Source organism: Halichoerus grypus, chromosome 1 (genome assembly GCF_964656455.1).
Source record: "Halichoerus grypus chromosome 1, mHalGry1.hap1.1, whole genome shotgun sequence".
Taxonomy (NCBI): Eukaryota; Metazoa; Chordata; class Mammalia; order Carnivora; family Phocidae; genus Halichoerus; species Halichoerus grypus.
Window position 1 is genome coordinate 148,499,861 of NC_135712.1, and position 23,569 is coordinate 148,523,429.

The 23,569-nt window shown below is 50.6% G+C and overlaps 1 protein-coding gene across 11 annotated transcripts in view; it reads right to left on the reverse strand.

The window, feature by feature from the left end:
* DLEC1 (DLEC1 cilia and flagella associated protein) overlaps window positions 1–23,569 on the reverse strand; it is a 73,227-nt gene that overhangs the window by 13,709 nt on the left and 35,949 nt on the right. For 10 of the 11 annotated variants that reach the window (XM_078073588.1, XM_078073549.1, XM_036094190.2 and 7 more), the window contains 13 exons: window positions 18,567–18,654; window positions 17,659–17,832; window positions 16,580–16,716; window positions 15,278–15,370; window positions 12,493–12,583; window positions 11,552–11,714; window positions 10,350–10,542; window positions 9,563–9,621; window positions 8,809–8,977; window positions 8,292–8,385; window positions 7,929–8,059; window positions 7,662–7,820; window positions 5,019–5,158 (listed from right to left, as the gene is read on the reverse strand). In XM_078073588.1, the coding sequence (XP_077929714.1) occupies window positions 5,019–5,158; window positions 7,662–7,820; window positions 7,929–8,059; window positions 8,292–8,385; window positions 8,809–8,977; window positions 9,563–9,621; window positions 10,350–10,542; window positions 11,552–11,714; window positions 12,493–12,583; window positions 15,278–15,370; window positions 16,580–16,716; window positions 17,659–17,832; window positions 18,567–18,654 (1,691 nt within the window). The remainder of the gene's footprint in view (window positions 1–5,018; window positions 5,159–7,661; window positions 7,821–7,928; window positions 8,060–8,291; window positions 8,386–8,808; window positions 8,978–9,562; window positions 9,622–10,349; window positions 10,543–11,551; window positions 11,715–12,492; window positions 12,584–15,277; window positions 15,371–16,579; window positions 16,717–17,658; window positions 17,833–18,566; window positions 18,655–23,569) is intronic. The other variant, XM_078073585.1, reaches the window with a different exon arrangement.

Sequence of the window (23,569 nt, forward strand, 5' to 3'; positions counted from 1 at the left end):
TTCTTTCAATAGAAAAACAATCAGCAAACTAGGAATAGGAGGGAACTTCCTCAACCTGATAAAGGACATCAACAAAAAGCCAAGAGCTAACATCTTACATAAGGGGAAAGACTGCTTTCTTTTAAAGATGGGGAACAAGACAAGGATGTCTACTTTTGCCACATTTATTCAACTTTATACTGGAGTATTAGGTCCATTAAGCAGGAAAAAGAAATAAAAAGCATACCAATTGGACAAGAAAAAGTAAAATTATCTCTATATATTGATGACACAATCTTCTACTTAGAGAACTATTAGAAATAATAATGAATTCAGCAAGGTTGTGCAACACAAGATCAATGAACAAAAATATTTGTATTTCTATAAACTAGCAATGAATATTCATAAAATGAAATTAAGAAAACCAGTCCATTTCCAAAAGCATCAAAAAAGATACATAGCAATAACTTTAACAAAAGAAGTACAAGATTTATACACTGAAAATGACAAAACATCATCAAAAGAAATGAAAAAAAACCTAAATAAATGGAAAGACATTTCATGTTCACAGATAAGAAGACTTAATATGGTTAAGGTGAATATACTCCCCAAATTGACCAACAGATCCAATACAGTCCCTATTAAAATCCTAGCTGGTTATTTGCCATAATTGATAAACTGATCCTAGAACTCATATGGAAATTCTAAGGACCCAAAATAGCCAAAACAATCTTGAAAAAGAACAACAAAGTTGGAGAATTCATACTTCCTGATTCCAAAACTTACTACAAAGCCACAGTAATCAAGAAAATGTGGTACTAGCATAAGAATAATTATATAGATCAATGGAACAGAACTGAGAGTCCATAAATAAACCTTCACGTGTATAGCCAATTGATTTTTTTTAAGGTTTTTTTTTTAAAGTAATCTCTACACCCAGTGTGGGGCTCAAACTTACAACCCTGAGATCAAGAGTCACATGCCCCACTGAATAAGCCAGCGAGGTGCCCCTAATCAATTGATTTTGACAAGGGTGCCAAGACAAGTCAATGTAAAGAATAGTGTTCTTGGGCACCTGGGTGGCTCAGATGGTTAAGCGTCTGCCTTCGGCTCAGGTCATGATCCCAGGGTCCTGGGATCGAGTCCCGCATCAGGCTCTCTGCTCCTTGGGAGCCTGCTTCTCCCTCTGCCTCTCTCTCTCTCTGTCTCTCATGAATAAATAAATAAAATCTTTAAAAAAAAAAAAAAAAAAAGAATAGTGTTCTTAAAAAATGGTGCCGAGGGGCACCTGGGTGGTTCAGTCAGCTGAGGGTCCGACTCTTGATTTTGGGTCAGGTCATGATCTCAGGGTCCTAGGATCAAGCCCAATGTTGGGCTCCCTGCTCAATGGGGAGTCTGCTTGTCTCCCTCTCCCTCTGTCCCTCCCCCCGATCGCACACTCAGTCTCTCTCTCAAATAAATCTTTTTTAAAAAATGGTGCTGGAACAACTGGTTATCTGCATAGAAAAGAATGAAGCCGGATCCCTTCCTCACACCATACACAAAAATTAACTCAAAACAGATCAGAGACCTTAATGTATGAGCCCGAACTACAAACTCTTAGAAGAAAATCTTTGTGACGTGAGATTAGGCAATGGTTTTTTAGATATAACCTCAAAACCACAAGCAACAAAAGAGAAAAATAAAGTGGACCTCACGGAAATTAAGAATTTTTAGGCTTTGCAGTATACCATCAAGAAAGTGAAAGGATAATCCTCAGAATGGGAGAAAATATTTGAAAATCATATACCTAATAAGAGATTTATATCTAGAATATATAAAGAACACTTACAACTCCATAATAAAAAAAGACAACCCTATTTTTAAAAAGTGGGCAAAGATCTCAATACAGTTCTCCAAAGAAGACAATGGCCAATAAGCACATGAAAGATGCAAAACATCATTTGCCATTAGGAAAAAATAAACCAAATCCTCAATGAAATATCACTTCACACACACTGGGATGACAACCATTAACAGATCATGAGGATGTGGATAAATAGGCCAGCAGAGTGGAGAAGGCTGGAGACTGGGTCAGGATTGGCCACTGTTACACCTGCACCATTATATCACATACCATTTGTGGAAAACTGTAAATAAAGAATAAAGAAGTAAATATAATGCTGTTCTAATGAGAAAAAAAAAAAGTAGAAGAAAGGACGTGATCAGATTAGCTAATCACACAGAGAACAATTTAAAATCCCTGGAGAAGAAGGCCCTGCAGAGCTTCCCTAACAACAGAACGAGGCACCTCATGGGCAGGAGTGGGCCGTGGGGAAAGGGCCAAGGACTTAACTCAACACTGCCTGCAGGTTAGCGTGGCCAGTTCAGGGCCCCAACGCCTGAGCTCACGCACACACGCACGCACGCACACCGCACGGCCACACGCAACACACTGGAAGGTGGGTGTGGGGCTGACAGAGGTCAGGGCTGATTCTGCAGGAACACGGGGCCTCTCAACTAGCACCGAGGGAAAACAACCATAGAAATCCACTTCATTCCTATTTACAGATGAAGGAATGCAAAGATTTGAGTAGCTGGCCAGGGTGGGCTGCCTCTACTGTTTGTCTTGGCTGCCTTCCCCAAAGGTGCCTTCTTCCTCCTGGATTCAGGTCTCTGGGTACTGAGGGTGCTCACGTCCACTTTGCTCCCTGGAGGAGGAGTGCTCTCCACACCTACACCCCCTTCCTCAGAAACCCTAGATCACCAGCTCCTCGTGTAAATCTCCTTCCTCTCCCACTCCAAATGTGGAGTGGGCAGCCAAGGATTACTTATTGTAAAAGAAAACACCAAAAGTAAAGGAGAAGGATCCCAACCAAAAGGTGAGAAAACAAAGGTGAGTTTCCTTGGGGGAATCTGAGACACTGCTGCGTCCATAAGACAATAACAGACTACTATAAAAAAGGATGAATCCGAGAGCAAAAAAGCTTCACATTTGAAAATATGACTGCCAAAAGAAGGGCATCCACCAAAGACCGAATTAGCACCCTGCAAGGCCAAGGACATCTCCCTGAACAAGGAGCACAAACGCTGAGATGGACGATATGAGGAAAATGGTTAAATTCCTGCAGTACAGATGCAGCAGACATGTGGTGGGCTGTGGGGGCTACGGTCTTTTCTTGCCTGGCCACTTTCGCACCAGCTTCTTCTGGAGGCCGCCCCTCCCCTCTGGCACAGGCATGTGGGGGGCACGTGACCCAAAGAGGCCCAATCAGAATCCACCTCCGGAGAAAGCCGGTTTCCTTATTCTCCAAGGTTGTTAAGCTGGGAGTGTGGGAGCCTGGAGCCTTAAGTGGCCCCCCTCCCCAGGGCAGAGTGGCCAAGGGCCCTTGCCACCAGGGGAGAGAAAGGCGAGCAGAGAAGCAGAGTTGGGGGGTGGGGCGGTGAGGGTGAGGGAAGGAGGTAAAGAATGAGAGAGAAGCAGAAGAGCAGACCCAAAAAGGCTGGAGCCCATGGATTCAGCAGGGCAGGAATGCCCCCTTCCAGGAGCCAGCAGCTTCCCTGTTATGCTTAAGTTGGTTCCATCTGTGTTTCCATCACCTACACTGGAAACATTCTGATTCACGCTGGGTTCTTGAAGAACAGAGATAGGAAAGGAAGATGGCAGACTTAATAAAAGGCATTCTCCCAGGGGAGAAAGACTTGACCTTGGTATTTAAGGACTGCAAGATGCCACGTGGGACCAGTGAGGAAGAGTACCACTGAAACCCGTGCTGGTGATTGTGTGGAAATACATTCAAACCAAACGGACACAGGTGGTCCCACCCCCGCAGCCATCAGGTGGTCACATTTAAAAGTCAGATGTCACTGTGAGCGCGTAGGGTAATGCGCAGCCTCATGCGCTAGAGGTGGAAGTATAAAATGGCAGTCTTTCTGGAGGATAATTCAAGAGTATCCATGAAGACTTAAAACAAGCACTTAAGTGTTTTTATAATGAAATACCAAATATATGCAGAAATGACTATTAAACACAGCTGCAGCATAAATTACATATATACCGTTTAAAGAATAAGAAGAACACCTGTGTACCACCCTTACTCAGCTTAAGAAAATGAGTATGAGGGGCACCTGGGGGGCTCAGCTGGTTAAGCGTCTGCCTTCGGCTCAGGTCATGATCCCAGGGTCCTAGGATCGAGCCCCACATCGGGCTCCCGGCTCAGCGGGGAGCCTGCTTCTCCCTCTCCCTTTGCCTCTCCCCCTGCTCATGCTCTCTCTCTCTCTGTATCTCTGTGTCTCAAGTGAATAAATAAAATCTTAAAAAAAAATGAATATGATGCTTCAAGATAATTTGGGAAGGGGTGAAGGAGATGAATGAAACAATATTTGTAGTGATATGATAATTACTGAAGGTAGGTGATGGGTACGTGGTGGCTCATTATACTATTCTATTTTTATATATGTAAGAAATTGTCCACAAGAAAGAAAAAAAGGAAAGCAGGCAGGAAGGGAGGGAGGGAGGAGGAAAGAAAGGGAATTGCACCAAAACCCTTTGAAACTTCCAGGGCCGGCCTCCCAGAAGACAGTGGTATTTGCTCATTTAAATACATCACAATTTTTGGTGTCCATTCTCCTGTTGACAAACACTGGTTGCTTCCAGTTTTTCACGACTATAAACAATGGCATTGAGCATCCCCTGTGAGGGCTCGGCTCCCAGCGCACACGTGTGTGTTTCTCTGGGGGCGCCTCTCCGAGGGCTGATGCCGGGTCACAGGGAACGCACACACTTGAGTTCACTGGGTGACACAGAGTGCTGTTGAAAGTGATTGTACTCATTTCCAATCCTTTGGCACACAGACTAGAAGGATATTCCCTGTAACATGACCAGGGAATTTTCTCTGGGCCATGGATTTTCTTTTCTGTAATTTCCAAATTTTATAGAATAAACATGTTTCAATACCCTTAAATTCCTTAATGACTATAAATCCTTCATGGCGTACAACATCCACATACTGTGACGAGGCATGGAGTGGGCTGTCATGGCTGCCCGGCTGCCCCCTTACCTCCAGGCCCCGTTTACCACCTCCAGCTCCAGGACGGTCTGCAGTCGCTGACACTGCTTGGCCTCCAAGGTGATGTTCACTCTGCACTCCCCCAGAGGGTGAATCTGCCCGCTTGAGGGCTCAATGTCGAAGGGAGATACCTGGTGTGGAGGTCAATCCAGAAGAATGAGTACAGAGGACACTTGGAATTGCAGAACTGGCAGTTGGGTAGCCCCCAAGCTGCCCCACCTCCTCAAAGAGCTGCTAGGATGCAGGACAAAGCAAGCAGGGAGAGCAGGGCTCTTGGGATTAAGAGAACAAAAACCAAGTCTCTAAGTAAAGGAGAGGGTCCCCATGCACTGGCCCAGATCTGAGAGGTAGAGGGCAGCCCCAGTGTGCAGGCATGGGTCAGGACCCTGAGGGCTGTAAGGACGGAAAACCATTGGGAGAAGGGTGATGCTTCCACGACCAACCGCCCTCCCCACCATTGCCCACTGCAGGCTTGAACCCCTTAGCCTCCATACCAGGCACAGAAAGGGAGAAAAGAAGGACAAAAGCTTAGGAAGAAGAATGCACCTGCAAGGGGGGCTCTCTACCCCCATCTTCCTGTTCCCAACTGAGACAAGGAGCACTGGTCTGACTGAAGGGCCCCATGGTCACACTGCCTAATGAGGGTGTCACTGAACATGGAAAGGTCACACCCTGGAGGGACGCTATCCCCTCTTTGGTCTCTTCATTCCAGGAGACTGAGACAGTGAGTGTCAGGCCCCTGCCTGGAGGGCAGCCTGCCCATCCCGTGGAGGCCTGCGGTCTTCTACCCCCTTCCTCCCACCCAGGCTGCCATGCTGGCCAGGTCAGGTCCAGAGTGCTTGTCTTGGGCTCTGTGCTCTCTTGCTTCTGACAGCTCACCTCCCCGGCACTGGTGGGAGGGAGCGGCTGGACTAACTCTCAGCAAAAGCGGCTCATGTGCTCAAGTCTGGGCCCCAAGCTCTGGTAGTAAAGAAGAGCCCCTTTGCTTTCCTTGGTCATTGTTCCTCACATGTGTCTCCCCGGGAGTCCTGGGGGGATGCTGTAGGCCAGGACTGCGTCTCTGTGCCCCTGACCTGAGCACATCTAACCGACCCCAAATCCCAACATTATTTTTGAGAGCTCAAAAGAACAGAGTACAGAGAACTGTAGAGACAGGATTCGAACCAGGCTCAATTAAGACATAAATCTTAATATACTATGAAATTGACAGTTACTTCAATTATAAAAAATTATCATTCTTCACAGTGGGAGAAAAACCCATATTGGGAATTAGAGAACCAGGATCTGTTGATTCCACCACTCAGTAGCTGTGTGACCCTGGGGAAACCACTATCCTTCTCTGTGTCTATCCAATAAGGAGGGTGGCTGTGGTCTGTGCTCTGGGAAGCCCCAGAGTACGGTGGCCAGAGCAGTCACACTTTATTTTCCATCTTGGGCTTCTGCCTAAGGTTTCATTTGAAGAAAAGCTTCCTGCCTAAAGATATTGATACCACCCTGTCCCTGTCCCCATTTTCCACGGTTCCCAAATCCGAGTGGGGAGACCGATGAGCCTGGACAGAAAGTGCCGAACTCCAAGCCTGTGTAACAGGACATTTGGCAATGGTGTTGGTAATTTGATGCAAATTGTCCCAACTGCTAAGTTTCAGAGTGCCCAGCTGCAGAAATGAGGCCGTTGCCTAAAGGACAAGGCCAGTCAGGTGTAAAGGAAAGGTCCAGGAAAAAGGGATCGCCCACTGGCAGATACAATGGATCTGCGGCTGCACCTGTCTTTCCTGGGCTTTTGCATGTGGAAGGAGGGAAGGGCAATGTTCTGCCCCTGGATGGTAAGTGGGCAAGCAAGAGGGGACTTGGCAGGAAGCAGTCAGAGGGAGGGTTCTTTCACCACACAGACCTGGTCAGAGCGTCACATGGGCAATAAGGACCTAAGGCAGCTCCCAAGAAGTCACAGCTGCCCCGTGTATGAAGAGTGGGGGTGACCAGCGGTGACTCACAGCTACCCGCAGGCAGGTAGGGAGTAACTGACGTTTCGTGCCCCACTCGCTCTGGTTTTGCTCTGGATTGCACATCATATATAAATGTGATGATGATGATGATAATACTTAATCACTTTCAGTGTTTTCTGTGTTTGTAGTTAAAAGGAAAGAGCTACTTGAGTGGAAATGCATGCTGGATTCTCCTGTTTGGGGCCGCAAGCCCGGCGCAAGTGCCCCCTGGTGGCAGGTACTCAAACTGCGAGCACAGTCCCTGGGAGGTTGGGAGCCTTGGGGGTGAGCCCTGAGGGCCGGACCCCCTCTGGAGGCCTGGGAGCTTCCGGCCCAGCTCAGCTGCCTATTTTCCTCCCAACTCAGCCTGCTTTGACAGAGGGAGAAACCCATGTCTTATTTCCACATCAGATGGTGGAGAAAGGAACAGGAAAATCCAGTTCGGGGTTCAGTTCTGCTGTCCGGGGGAGCCCAACTGCCTCAGAGATGGGGAGAACCGGGGACACTGCCAGGCAGGAGTGACGAGGCAGGCCCTTCCTGTCCAGCCTCAATGCTCTGAATGCGTCAGGACAGGTCTCCCTTCCTACACCACAGGTGGATCGGCTCCCGGGGGGAGGGGCGGCAGTGCTGGGGCCAGCGGTGCCGGACTTACGCCCTCACGCCTCTCTCGGAGGCAGACCAGGCTCTCCTTCATGCACCACGTGGCCGGGAGCTGGCTGACGTTCTGGATCTGGATGGAGTCGGTGGCTTTCTGCCCCAGGTGCAGCAAACCAAACTGAAGGGCTGAGACGTTGATGACAAGGGCGGGCCCCTGAGACACCCAGAGGGGCCTGTCACTGGGCCGCCTTGGGAGTGGACTCTGCGCCCTACCCCTGCCACCCTGCTGGCCCACCCAGCCGCGCAGCCCCCCCAGCAGCACCTTAAAGGCCGCCTCAATGTGTAATACCACTGGCGAGGGTGAGTTTTGGATTTCACACAGCAGGTCCTGGCTTGTTGGGCCAGGGACACCCCCGGTAAAGCTCAACTCAAAATCCTCCACCTCGTTGGGCTCTGGAAGAGAGGGGGAAGTGAGCTGGAGAAAGGGAGGGGGGCAGTTCCCCGCTGCGGCTGGGCCCAGATGTCCGGCCTCCACCGACTTCTCATCCACCACACAAGCCAGGTTGCAGCTGGAGCTGATCCCGGAACCCCCTGAACCCCTGCACAGGCCCCCTGTCCTCTCAGGTCGACCCCCACCCAGCCAGCCCCAGGAGGTCACGCCCCGCCCCCACCATCCCTGCAGTACCTATGGTCCCCATGCAGGGTTCCACTTCAATGATGTGGCAGTCACTGATCTTCCCCCACAGGTATCTGATGGGGGACTTGCTGTTGTTCCACATCTGTAAGACACGCCCCAATCCAGGCTCCCCAGGCACCACCCCTGCACAAATCTGTACCCACCAAAGGACTGTGGGGCTGTGGGCCCACAACGGGACCTCCCGACACCCTCCCAGCTACTTCTTTGCCATCCAACAGCACCGACACCACACGGCAGGGTTTGTGGGCACATATCCCACCGAAGACCCACAACCACAGGAATGGTCCCACAGCCCTATTGTTTGGAGGATGCTGGGGAGCTGGTAAAATGACAGACGTGCCCAGCCCATCATCGGTGCACATCAAGTCAGGTTCAAGAGCCCTGGGGACAGTCTCATCCTCTTTGCAGTGGCTATCATCCACCCCTCCAGCCACATCTTCCCTATGCTCATGCCAAGTTCCACGCACTCCTGGCCAGCCTAGGCTGGGGGGAGACCATAGCCTACCTTAAAATTTTTCTTCACATTTATGCCAATGTAGTTCTCCCCGGGGATGATGAGGGCATACGGTTCTAAGAGAACCTGGAAAGGTTCCACTGAGCCTTTCACCTCGATGTCCAGGACAATCACGTCATCCACAGAGTAAGAAAAATCCTTCAGGTTTTCCTGTTCCAAGCTGAACACAAACCCACCGTGAGCTAAGAGCCAACGCAGCCTGGGAAGATGGCTGGGAGCATGGCCCTGCATGGCCCTCACCTCTGTCCCTTCTCTGTGGTCTTGTGAAAAGAAAGCACTCCCCTACCCACAGCTCTCAAGCACCTCAAATCAGAGGCACGAGCCAGCCCAACAGTGATAGTACTGGGACGGGGTGCCTGGCCTGCTGCCTCCCGGACTATGCCGTAGTGGTACCCAGCCTGGGTCTCCACATGAGGCTGACCGGAGACCCACCCTGACTGTCTGCCCAGGGGAGAGCTGGTGGAGATGCCCCCAGCGGGGCAAAGCCTCTCCTCCTTAGTCGCCACCACCCAGGGCCCAGCGGCCTGGCTGCCCAGCGCTGAGGCTAAGTGGAGCCCAGCGAGCCGTTCCCCGCAGCTGAGCCCCTCTGGGCCTAGGTGCCAGGGCAAGGCAGAAGCGCTCCCCCGTCAAGGCCTGCTGGGGGTCAGGGGGCTGCTTCCCTCCTTGCCGTCACCTTCCCCAGTACCCCCAAGGGGAGGGCAGGCCCCGCTGCCCACCCCTCATATAGGGCCCAGTCCCCACTCACTTCATGGGCTCTGGGACTTCCTCTAGCACCATCTGGAGCACACTGTGAAAATCCCTGGGCTGCAAGACAAGCACAGCACCCTGAAAACAACCCACACTCCAATCCGCTTGTCCTGGAGAAGCCGGGAGCCATGGCAGAGAGGCCTTCCAAAAACCACGGCACTGCTTCCCTACTACCGCCCCTACCCCAGGGAGGGAGGCAGCACTCGGGGTGTGGGGCCGCCGCAGTCTCAAGGCTGGCGTTCCTACCTCAGCGGGCCTCAGCGGACAGGAGGGACGGGCCCTCCAGGCCCTGACACTGCCTCTCGGCAGCGCCCTCAACTGTGGGAGGCACCGCAGCTTCCCAGAACAGTAGGGCCGGATGCCGGCTGGACAGGCAGGGGAGCGCTCCCTTCACCCCCAGCTCTCATTTCCCCTCTCCTCACACAGGAGCCCCCCGTGGGAACCCGGCCCTCGGCACCTGCACCTCACTCTCTGGGGGAAGCTGGGGGCTGGGCAGAGATGTGACTGTCACCGACGCAGTGGAAACACAGAAGATGCCAGAGCTGAGGAAATGAGCCCAGGGTCCTGCTACAGGCAAGGTGTGTATGCCATCGGGACCAGGCAGAATAGGCTGCTTTGTCCTCCAGCCCCACTCTCAGCTAAGTGCCGGCCTCGGAGGATGCCGGGATCTCGTCAGGCTCAGCTGCGGCTTCAGTGTCACTAAAGGACAAGGATGGGGGCGGGGGGGGGGGGTGAAAGTGCCACGACCCCATCATGTGTGACTACCAGGATGGCATCGTTTTTACCTCATGAGGAGAAAAACTCAGGATGAATTCATGGTCCGTGTGGGGGCTGAGAACCCCTCTTTCAGGCAGGATGGAGAAGGCCGTCTCCCTGTCAGGGTGGTACTTGAGGCTGTCCGGGCTGTAGGTTTCTCCAGGCATCAGGGGCTGCAGGTTAGGCTTCATGATCTGCCAGTGGAAGGCCAGCTCCACGTGCCTGTGGGGGCAGCGGATCTATGGCCCAATTTTGCCAGGCCCAGTCTTCTGACCCCCTGCCTGGCTGGGCCCCACTCCAGGAGTGAGCAGAAAGGACCCAGGAACAGGAAGTGGGGGAGCACGTGGGTCAGGGGTCCACGCTGGAGACCTCCTAAGACAGCTTCCCTCTCTCCACTACAGCAGTTGGGGGTTAGAGCCACGGGAACTCAAGGAAAATGGTAAACACAGGGAATCAGGCTCTAACTATTAAGCTGTAGATATCCGGAACATTTTCTGCAGTGTCCGCTACCACGTGAGAGTTCCAGAGGTTTGCCCCCTGGACTCCCCACTCTACCACCCTCCACCCCTCCAGCTGTGGCCTCCCAGGACAGCTCTGTCCGGAAGGGGATGTGCCCACTGGCTCCCAACAGAGAAGTGACAACTGCACGGTGGTGGGGAGGCGGGATTCCGGCATGCTGCTGATGGGGAGGGATGGCAGATGGGTACTGCTCGTCACCTCAGGAGACAGACCCTTGTAAGGCCTGGGGTCACCACGGAAGGTCTGTGCTAGTTTAATGGCAGTGCTCACAGGATGGTCAGGAACCGAACCCACTGGTCACAATCTGCCTGATCTTGGAACTTGGCTGGCTTCCCCTCATGGGCAGGGCAAGACCTCTCTGCAAAACTGCTCTGGGCTAAGGATACTCCAGGATGATCTAGAACAACACTGTCCAATCTAACAGACAGCGGCAATGGTAATCTTACTTATCTGCTCTGTCCAATACGAGAGTCACGAGCTACACATGTGCTGGTACTTAAAATGTGACTGGTGCCACCGAAAAAGTGAGTTTTATTTTAGTTTTAATTGATTTCAATTTCGATAGCCACATGTGGCTACCGTGATGGGCAGTGCAAATCTGGGTTCTTCCATCTGGCCCTTGGAAGGACCCTCCGGCCTCCCTGGGAACTCCGGGCCGGGTGCAGAAGGAGAAAGGGTGCACGCTGGGAGGGGGCGGCACAGCATCACTCACGTAGCATTTCTAATAATCAGCTGCTTTCTAGCTGTGGACTGAAGGTTCTCGGGCTCAAAGCGTATGAAGTGTTGGGCTGTTAAGTCTGTGAGCTCTCCAGGCTCCGGCTGACTTTCTTCGCCAGAAATATAGATCAGATCCAAAGCAACCAGCTGGCCGATTCCTGACACAGTAAGATGGTAAAGTTTCACTGGGGCTGACATCAGGACTCTGTGGCCAAAGGCTGTCACAGGATCCATGCCACTGTCCACATGCAGCTGGCCTTGACCATGACCCCAGGAAGTGTACAAAGAGGGGAACAGGGGGCCATCAGCACACAGATCCTGTACCCGTATCTTCCCAGACTACAAGGAGGTGATTTTGATAACCTGGCCCATAGCAGGCACTCAGTTAATGCTTGCCGGGTGAAACTGGATGGAAGGATGGATGGACAGACAGATGGATGGACGGAAGGATGAACGGAAGGAAGGGAGGGAGAGAGGGAGGGAGGGAGGGAAGGAAGGAAGGAAGGAAGGAAGGAAGGAAGGAAGGAAGGCAGGCAGGCAGGCATCTTGGGGAAATCCAGCAGGATGCCCCTTCTAGCTCCACAGAAACTGGGGTGCTTCTGGTCATTTATGTGTAAGTTTCTGGCAATTCCCCAAAGGAGATCGAGGTGAGTTTAAAAATGAAGAAATCAAAGACTTCACCCCAGGTTCCTATCTGTCTCTCACGAGAAGGCTCCTTGGGATTGTCCCAAAGGCCGCACTGACTTGGGTCTCCAATGTCTGACCAGAGCAACAGGCCCCAAACCAGGCCCCAGAGCCTGGAGGCTGCAGCAGCCCCTCTTACCGCCTGAGACAGGGCGGTAAGAGCCGTACCACGGCCAAGCCTAGTGCAGCAGCTTCTGGAGTCAGGGTACCCGCCCACCTCGGCCCCAGGCCTGGGAGTTCACACAAGCCCACCTACAGTCACCAGCTCCTTTATCTGGCAGTTGTCACATACAATGATGAAGGTCTGCTCTGCCTTTTCTAGGCTCGTCGGGAGGAACAAGACCTGGCGGAGAGAAGGGCTGCCCTGTTACCTCCCTCCTCCCCTCAGACACACACTCCCCCTCCCCTTATTCTCCACTTCTCACTTCCCTCCCTGCTGCCCGCCCCTCACCCCCCGCCTTCTCCCTAAGGCCAGGGGGTTCTGCCAAGACCCCACTCCAGACTAATGCAAGAAGCATGTTGAAAGGCATGAAGAAAAAGTTCACAGAGACTGAGATGCAAACAGCTCTTCAACACATGAACACATGTTTAACATCATTCATGATAAAAGAAATGTAAATGAAAACCACCCAGAAAAAGTTTTCACCCTTCATACTGGCAAAGAGCAGAAAGCCGGCAATCAGAAATGCAATGAAAAGAGAGCTGAATTTTCTTCAAAATCATCTGGAGGGGAAGGGCGGGGTTTGGCTGGAAGGGACGGAGGGGCGTAGATGCGATGAGGTTGGCGAAGAGTTGATGGATGTTGACTGGGTGCTAAGGACCGGAGTGAGTTGTTAAACTAGCCTCTCCATTTTTGTATATGCTTTAAAATACGCATGACAACAGGTTTTCTCTCTTTTTTTTTTTTTTTAAGTTTTTCTTTTACGTTTGATAACACACTGTAATTGGCAAGGGTGTGAGGGAACAGACACCCTGACATACCCATGTGGTGGGGATTTGGGCAACGTGAATCACAGTTCTGACCAGCAGAGACCCCCGAGTTGGCAAACCCACTTCAAGGCCTGGAACCTGCCGGGAGACTCATAGTTGGACAGAGTGATGTATGGAGTTGCCGAAATGGCCGGAGATCAGAAAGAATCGTCATGGCCCTCAGTAGGGGACAGCTGACCTGAGCTATGGATCATTGGTGCAGTGGGATACTATGCAGCTGTGACAAATAGGAGAACGCTGTTCAAGATAGAGCAGAACAGTGAGCGGGCGGAACAGAGTATAGTGTGGGCAGCGATCTGTGGGAAGCACTTCACTCTTTATCTAGTTGCAGCTTTTGATTTTTCATCATGTGAATTTGTTTCTTATTTAGAAATATGAATACATTTTTTAAAAGATTTTATTTGACACAGCGAGAAAGAGACAGTGCACAAAGGGGGAGCGGCAGGCAGAGGGAGAAGCAGGTTCCCTGCTGAGCACAGAGCCCGATGCGGGACTCGTTCCCAGGACCCTGAGATCATGACCTGAGCCGAAGGCAGAGGCGTAACTGACTGAGCCACCCAGGCACCCTGGAAATATGAATACATTTTAAAACAAATGCCAAATAATCAATAAATAAAATACACAAGGGATGCCAAGGGGAAAAACCTCCCCTTGACTCCTCACTGCTCTCCAAAGAGTCCTGCTGCTCCCCTCTTCCTTTCCCTGGGGATCACAGGAAGATGGGATGAGGGGATGTCCTGGCCTGGTCAGGGGTGACCGGCCCCAATTCCTTAAAGCCAGACCATAAAGTACTGACAAGGCCTGGACCAGGCAAGAGGACTCAAGCCATCAGCAGGTGAGGTCTGACAAAGCCCTACAACGCCCTGAATTGGCTTCATCCCAACCCCCAAAAGCCAGGTTCTTATCGGGGATCAGATTAGTACAGACATGAACAAGAAGGCATCACTCCAGGACTCCCAAGCGAGATCCCATCAGGCACTCGACACTGGAAAGCAGCTAATAAAGGAAGCCTGCCCTTTCCCTATGGCCAAGCAGCTTACAGCAGTGGTCCTCAAACTCTGCTGCACAGCTGCAAGGCTTTGAAAATCCTATGCCTCAGGCAAACCCCGCACCCATTAACTCAAAACCTCGGGACTGGGGCCAAGACACCGGTGCGTTCTCAAGATTCTCAGGAGATTGCACTAGGTACTTTGAAAATCCTATGCCTCAGGCAAACCCCGCACCCATTAACTCAAAACCTCGGGACTGGGGCCAAGACACCGGTGCGTTCTCAAGATTCTCAGGAGATTGCACTAGGTACTTTGAAAATCCTATGGCTCTTGGCTTACACCCCCTGCCCTAGAAACCAGACAGCGTTCACTCTTGAATGTCATGCCTCCTCCAACAGGCTAGTGAGGAAGGCTCAGTCTGATCCCCGGACCGGGGAGTCAGGGAGGGCGAAGGTGTGGAGCAAAAGGGGCAGGGAGACATCATCATTCTTCACAGACTGTGCCGGGGATCAGTGAGCAGGTGTGAGGAGCCCAAGGGACCACTGAAAGAAGCTGGTTAGGAAAGGACAAGCCCCACAGCCAGCAGATCCAAGTCCGGGAGCTTTGGCAGAGGTCCAGAATAAGGCTGAAGGAAGGCAGGCAGGCCTGGCCAAGCCTATAACTGAGGATAAAAGAGGAAAAAGAGGACAAAGCCAGGCACTAGATCTGGTGGGGGTGGAGGGAGGTGTCCAAGAGAGACCAAAGAACCAAAGGAAGATTCTGGAGGCAGCTAAGATGGGAGGGACTCCCAGGCTAACGGTGTGGACAAGCAGCATTGGGGGATCATGATGCAATGCTAGGGCTATCTGCACTTGCTTTGTAAGAGGGGTCATGAGAGAGTCAAATGACATCACCCCACAGAATGTAAGAACGTTCTCCTACACAGAAACCATCCTGGAATGGGAGTGGGTATTCAAGTCCCGAAAACACAGAGGCGAATGAAATCACGTAAGTAGTTGAGGAAACAGCCATGGCCAATCGAAAAGAGGAGAAACTATACGTGATGTCTAATTACCTACCTCCACACATATGGCCTGCCCCGGAGCCAGCTCAAACACCGAAGGCAGGATTCCAAAGGGACGTTGCTCAATGAAGCCAATGGTTGCAACAGCCTTAAAGAAAAGCGGAAGATTACACAAGAGCATGGAAGAGACTGTAAAATCCAGCACTCCGATTACACACTTCTCTCCTCCAAACATCTCTTTTGCAATCTGAAGGATCTTAAGGATCATCCAGTACACAGCCAATGAAGAAACTGAGGCTCGCCCATTCCCCAAGCACTCCCTCCACCTTCCCTGGGCCGAAGGCGCACAGAACACCCATGAGGAGCTGAGCCCTGGTAGGAGGCAGAAGGAGCACCACTGACATGAAGCAGAAGCATGAGAGGAGGCCTCGCCTGGGAGGAGGGCTCCCAAAGCATAGTCCTTTCCCCACCCCAGCACCCTGTGTGGCTGCCTCCATCCCCAATGGGTGGCCCAGGGTCGAGGGGAGCTGCCACCTCAGTGTGCTAGGGACACAAACCCACACCTAGAGGACCCTGGCAGGCAACAGAAGTGAGTGAAATGGTCTTGGAACACGCAGTCCTCTGGATCTATCACCTGTTTCCCAGAGACACGGTTACAGAGAAACAGAGCTGAAAAATAACTGTGAGCACGCGGTCCATGGTGCCGGCGCTCGGCTCCAGCCAAGGGGCCACAGGGAATCCTGGCCCAGCGCTGCACATCTTCCAATTTTTCTTTTCTCCTTTTCCTTTTTTAAAGATTTTATTTTTTAAAGTAATTTCTACACCCTACGTGGGGCTCAAACTCATAACCCTGAGATCAAGAGTCACATGCTCTACCAACTGAGCCAGCCAGGCACCCCTCCAATTTTTCAGAGACTGGAAATGCAGATTTTTAGGTGAAATCTCCCTAGTTTTAAATGTCCCAAAAAATGTTTTTGAGCACTGTGCCAAATAAATACACACACAGAATTCAGCCAAAGAGCTGCCAACGTAGGACCTCAGATGTATGAACACATTTGCCACAGTAATGACTGACTGAAGGAGTAAATGCAGTGGCACCTGAGCCAGGCTTGGAAGGATAAGGGAGGAGACACGAGGTGCTCAGGTGACACAGGCTTCGGTGGCGTGACAAGAACTACAGCGCTCGTCTCCTACATGTTGATTATGGCAGCGGGGCGAGACAGACGTTACACAATTCTTTTGTCTCTGTGTCTCCAGTCACAGGTGTACTCCAGCACATTCCTCATGGGATGGGGGTGGGCGGGATTTCCTCGGATGGGTTTGCTCCTGCTTCAGGTAGCAGTCTGTGATCACTCACCCTGAAACTTGGTGGCGGCCAGCTCTTCTTAGGCATGATGCAGAACTTGCCGACGCTGAAGCCCACGTTTTTGCAGATGAATCTGGTTACCTTCATTCCCCCAATGAGGCAGTAACCGCAGTCCAACACTGGTGATACTGGAGCCGTAGGAAAAGATGCACAACAGAAATAACACGTGGCTCTGAATAGGCCCTGTTGCCCTTGTTCACCTGAGGTCCAGCCAGAGCTCAGAGCAGCCGTAGAAGGATGCAGGGGCTCTGGCCCAGCACCCAGAGCAGAGAGGATGAATGGGGACACGCCCTGAGCCCTGCACCCACATGGCAGCCACCGGTCTCCATGCACTGCTGGCTAGATCAACAGGAGTCTATGCTCACTGTTTTTTTTTTTTTTTAAGATTTTATTTATTTATTTGACAGAGAGAGAGCACAAGCAGGGGGAGCAGCAGAGAGAGAGGGAGGAGCAGATTCCCTGCTGAGCAGGGAACCCGATGCGGGGCTCGATCCCAGGACCCCGGGATCATGACCTGAGCGGAAGGCAGATGCTTAACCGTCTGAGCCACCCAGGTGCCCCATCTGTGCTCACTGTTGACTCAGGCCTCAGCCAGGGCCACACAGCGTGGCCCTGGGGATTGTGGGCCAGAGTCCTGTGCCCAGCTGAAGAGGCTTGCTGCTAATGAGGGAGCCCAGCCAAAGCCAGCTTTCCCAAAGAAGCCACCCACACAGCCACAGAGGTGACATCCGCTGGGGGCCCCAGGTACCCCTTCCTTGGCTCAGTGTGGTGCAGGCCCACGCGGGGATCCAGGAGCCAGCAAAGCCTGAGCTGGGGCTAGCTAGGCTGCTGGCCTCCTCTCCTGCTGTGTGTAATTCTGAGTCAGCCTCCACTGGGAAGTAGGACAGTTGGGGCCTGACACAAAGGAAGGATGTGTGGAAGCTGCTAGCAGGTGTCTCCTGAGGACCCAGAAGCTCCTGCCCAGGAGGACCAAGTCATGTGCTGCCACAAAGGGGCCCTGAGAGCAAGCAGTCTTTACAGGGACTCGTCAACCCTAACTGAATCCCAAGGAAGGCAGAGTACACACTCACATGTCAGCACTGGGGGTGGCCTCCGGGCCTGCAAGGGGATTAGGAGTGTGTGGGCTGACTGGGTCTCGACTAAGATAAAATCATCAAAATCCCCAAGACAGTCGGGAAAAAACTGGACGATGTACTGGCAGGTCATTCCAGGAGCCACCATTCCGCCTTTTCCTGGGAACATCCCTGTGCATGACAAAAGCAACAGATGAGGACTTGGGGACCAGCCAGCCACCGGGGCTTGGGTTCAAGTGCTACAGGCGGCAACCAGGGGGCACAGGTAGACCCCATCACAGCTGGGCTGCTCCATAAGTAGATGCCTTCTGGGTCAAGGCCATGCTGATGGCAGAACCACCAGGGCGCGCAAGGGGGACAGGCTGCTAGGGCAGGGAGTCCAGGTGAAAACACCAGGGCCCGGGCAAGTGGGTGGGGGAGTGATATGGTCCATCTGGAATAGTTAGGGGAGGCCATGTCTGGCCTGATGGCTTAGAATTTATTTTGTGGCCAGCAGAGAGCCATTTGAGCTTCCGAGCATGGTTGGGGAGGGGAATGACATGACCAGAGCTATTCTTGGAAAAAGCACTGTGTCGTGGAAGCTGGAAGGCCGGCTGGGAAGCCCCCACAATGGTTTAAGTGAGGAATGAGGATGGCTTGACTGGGGACACTGGCAGCATGGAGGGTGAGCAGAGGGCAAGCCCAGGGCCTGGAGGGGGCGCCTGAAGAAAGGGGCCGGCAGGACTCAGAGACATCACCAGGAGCATGGGCGGGAGCAGGGCAGGCTATCGGCAGAGCAGGAGGGCCCCAGGGACTGCTAAGGGAAAGGTGGGCCCAGGCTCCTCTGACAGTCAGGTGGGCCTGTGCCAGGAGCAAGCCCCAGATACAATTTTGAGGGGGTCCAGACCACTGCTAGAATGACTCACCCAATCCCAGAGCGAAGTACGGTGTAGAAGGCGGGAGGACTCGCAGGTAGCGGCTGGTTGCCGTGGTGTTCTGCAGGGAGATCACCATCTGCCCAAAGGTCAAGGGGAGCTCTTTTAGATAGCAATGCACATGGCCAAGTGACATGAGGCCCAGACTGACTACATAATATGGAAAGGGGATAGAGGTGTAGATGAAATGAGTCTGGGCTGGGGATGGGCACATGGGGATTCATCATGCCCCTCTATTTACCTTAGATTATATTTGGAAAAAATAAAATACAAAGTGAACATGAAGACGGCAGTAGATCTGACCTATGCTTTGCCCTCTTTAAAACAAGACCTACTGTTTGTCGAGCATCTGCCATGTGCCCCCCAACCTCACAATAACCAGGAAAAGGTGGGAGCTATCTCTATTTTACCTCGAAGAAGCTAAAGTTCAAAGAGGCACCCTAAGCAGTAAGTAAAAATCTTGAGATTTGAGCCCAGGACATCCAGCTCCAAAGTGCTGCCCACCTGGCCTCTTACTTTGCTGACTTCTTCCCCACATATCCCTTTGGGCCACTTCTTCCCATGGGCCCAGTCAAGAGATGTTTGCGGGCACCTGCATGACAGGGTTGTAATTGGGCCTCCCTCCACCACTCAACCCATGCAACCCCTATTAAATCCTGCCTTCTCTTCTTCCTCTCTAAGACTGGGAGACCCCAAGGGGGCAAGGCCTGGAACTCACACACTGCTAACCCCCACCAGCACTCCGCACAGGGTCTAGCACAAAAGAGGAGCTCAGTACATGAACACATCTTTTGCTTCTCTTTTGTGAAATATTATACTGGAAAAAAATGTATAAATTATAACATGATGAAAGCCATGTTTCCATCACCTAGCTTAAGAAAAAAAAAACATTAAAAATACAGAAGAAGCCCTACCCCTGCCCCCTTGCCCTCCACCAGATAACAGCTACATAAATGTGAAGTGTGTGTCTTCATACTTTTATTCATAGGCATGTATTCCTAAGTCAACACTTGTCCATTTTTGGCCAACACAACACTTGCACCAGTCCATCTGTGAATCACACCCAAGTGTGGAGAGACCCATATTATGGTTTTAATCTTCATTACTCTGTTATTAATGATAATGAGCATTGTTTCATATGTTTATTTGCTATTTGGGGTTCCTCTTGTGTGAGTTGTCTGTCCATATCCTTTTACCATTTTGCCATTGTATACTTTGTCTTTCTCTTATTGATTTGTAGCAGTTCTTGATATATTCTGGGTGCTAATTCTTTATAAGGTATATGTTGTAAACATCTCCAAGTTTATAACTCATATTATCTTTTGATGTTCAGTTTCTAAAATTTCGATATAAAATATATCAACTTTTTGTGGTTTGTGCTTCTGTTTCAAGAACTCTTTCGATACCTCCTATATTTTCTTCTTTAAATTTTGTTTGAGGGGCACCTGGGTGGCTCAGTCAGTTAAGCGTCCCACTCTTGGTTTTGGCTCAGGTCATGATCTCAGGATTGTGAGATCGAGCCTGTGTCGGGCTCTGTGTTGGGTGTGGAGCCTCCTTAAGGTTCTCTCTCTCCCTCTGCTCCTCCTCTCTCTCTCCCCCCCTAAAAAAAAACAAAAACAAAAACAAAACAAAAAAACAAATAATGATAATAAAATTAAATTCCATTTGAAAATAAATAAATAAATTTTGTTTGAGATCTTTGCTGAAAAGTATTTTGCTTAGGGTATGGAGTGAGGTAGGGATTAGATTATTTTCCATATGGCAAGGATGCCATCTCAGTTTTGTCTCCTCAGGGGTGCACATGTGCACGGAACAGCCCGAGCAATGGCATGTGTGGTTCCCTCCATCAGGCTGCGGTTCCCTCAGACAAGGAGCCAGGGGCACCCACTGCTGAGATTCATGGTTAAGGTGTTACCGTGGAGGCAGCCGCTCTCACGTCCACTGAGGTATCAAGAGAGCCTTGCTCCAGCCACACAAGGCAGACCTCTGACCAGCAAAAGGCAGGAGCCAGCAGTTTATGTGGTTTCTGAGGGGATGTGCCACGAGACGAAACAGTCAACTGCACTCAATGGCAGACAGCTCAGTAACACACTCTCGGATTGGCTCTTCCTCCTTCCACCCCCTTTCCTCAGTCCTCTCCGGAGATGCGAATGACAGCACAGACTCTCACGGCCTCAGACTCCACTTTATGAGGCACCCAAGCTATGACAGTTGGCATCAGAAGGGTCCTAAGGCAGCAGAGCCTCAGGGTGCAAGTCTGGAGTTGGCCTTCCCGCCAGTCTGGTGGTAATCAGAACTCCAGCTGGTGGGAAGTCGGGTGTGAGGACCCCTGGTATGCAGTGGCATCACAATCACCACGGCTTTCACCCACAGTCAGCTGAAATGAGGTGCAGGGGCAGGTCTGGCACTGGAACAGGGGGTGGCCTTGGTGCTTGCAAGTTCCAGGGCAGTGATAATAATGAGGACTGAAGAGTGTGCTGGCTTTCCTTAACAGCACTGGAAGCCCCAGAGGGAAAAATGACAGGCTCAGGGCAGCCAACTGCTAACTCAAGGCTCACTGTGAAGCCCTTCCTTGCATTCCTGGGTTACACAAAATGTCCTCCTGGTGCGTGTGTGGGGGTGCATGTGTGCTCATGCACAGGCCCACATGCACTTCTTGCTTGATTTGGCTTGCCATTTTTCACCTAGGATTTCTGTACCTATTTTTTTTTCTTTCAAATGTCTTTTTTAAGTTACCAAAATATTGAAAGGGAACAAAAGAGCAACTATATGAAACCTATAGCCCCCTGGCTTATAAGGTACAGGTCTCTATTCCCACCACAACCCTTCAGCCTTCACACTCACAGCCTGGGTTCCGTCTGCCTCCATCTCAGGACAGAGAAGCTCTCTCGCAGCTCCCAGAGCCTGGGGACTGGGAGTGTACCTATGTTCTTAAGCAAGTCTGGTGCATGTTTTTTATTGTTATAGCTCCTTATCTGGCTTTGGGGTCAAGGTAATATTAGGCTCTGTCTTAGTCCGTTCAGGCTCCTCTACAAAATACTATAAACTGGTTGGCTTATAAACAACAGAAATTTATTTCTCACACCTCTGGAGGCTGACAAGTCCAAGATCAAGGCGCCAGCATGGTCACATTTTGGTGAGGGCCTTCTTCCTGATTCATAGCCGGGACCTTCTCACTGTGTTCTCAAAGTGGTGGAAGAGGCAAGGGATCTCTCTAGAACCTTTTTAACAAAAGCACTAATACCATTCATGAAGCCCCACCTTCATTACCTAAGCACCTCCCAAAGGCTCTACCTTCTAATACCATAGGATTTCAACATATAACTTTGGGGGGACATGAACAATCAGACCATAGCAGGCTCATCACCTAATAATGAGGGTATGTTCCTTCTTTTTCTAGTCTCTAAAACAGTTTATATATAATAGGGATTAGCTTAAATGATTGGTAGTGTACACCTGTAAAATGATCTGGACCTAGCGTTTCTTTTGCTAGAAAGTTTGTTTGTTTTTTAGTTATTTTCATCAAAGTTGGACCGCCACATAGGTTAACAAGTCAAAGGTTTTGAAAACAGAAATCCTGCTTTCTTCCCCTGAACCCGTCTCCTGCCATTTCCTGTAATACTTTTTCCTGCCTTTGGCTGATTATTTCAGAATATGTCTCCAAATGGCATGCTACTTTTTCTTAATTTGTATGCATTAATTATGGATGGATGATAGGGACATTCTCTCTTTCCTCTCCCATATCCAACTCACCATATGATATGCCCTTCCTATCCCTCATCTTCCCAATATAAGTTATATCATGCTACTTGGTTAGCACAGTAATTGATGTTTACATTATTGTCACTGTGTAAATGATATCCACATGAATTCACGTGAAATTTTCCCTTATATAATTATTGTCCATCCAGAGTTAATAATCAATTATTTTGTTTAATATGTACTTACTAATAATTCAGTCTCCCTGCACTACTCTAAAAATCTCTTCCCAAGATGTCTAGATGTACCAGGGACCCTTAATGATGGCACCCCCATAAATCCTCTGCTGGGCCTCTGGCCTCTTCCAGTCTGGGCTGCTTCCCTGCTATACCCACTGCTAACTCTCACCCAGGACAACCCCCGTAGCGGTTTTAAGACAGGTCCACAAGTTCTTTGACACTACTCCCATGGAGAGGTGAGGTGTATGTGGCTTCCTCTCGACTCTGGGCCAACAGCCAGTCACTTGTAAGCTGTAGCATGCAGAGGAAATAGTGACTTTCTCTACTTGTCCAAGGTAACTTCCAAGGTTAGATCATACAAAGTGATACAACCTCCATCTCGCTTGCTAGGATATTCACTTAGAAGCTCTGATGCTCACTTTGAGTTGCCACGTACCATCTGATTACCCTGAGGTGGCCATTCTGTGAGGAAGCCCAGGCCACAGGGAGAATCCATGTGTAGGTGCTCTGGTAGGTGCAGCGGTCTACTGACAACCAACCACTCGCTGTGCAAGTAAATATGCCTCAGATAATTCCAGCTCCCAGCTTTCAGGTCACCTCTAGGCATAGACTCTTTATAGCTAAGAACTCCAACAATGTGGAATAAGCCATTCCCATTGTGCCCTGTCTGAATTTCTCATCCAAAGAATCTGGAGCATGATAAAATGGCTGTTTGAAGTTGCTAAGCTTTGGGGAAATCTGCTTTGCAGCACAGCAACCGGAAACCCACTTAACCATTAGGGATCTGGGGATTTCCTTCACCTCTCTCCTATGTTGGATCCTTTGTTTCCCACATACCAGGCCTTCCTCTTCCTTGGCTTACTGGCTTGTAGGACAGCATGTTCCCTAGGAGTTTCCTGAGGAAAGTGCATGGGACATACATTTGTAAAAACTTTACAAACTTGAAAATGTTTCTATCCTTAAACTTTGTAGTTTAGTTGGGTAAATAACATATGTACACAGTCATATGCCCAACAAATGCCAGGTGCATTTCTAACAGATATCACTATATATCAT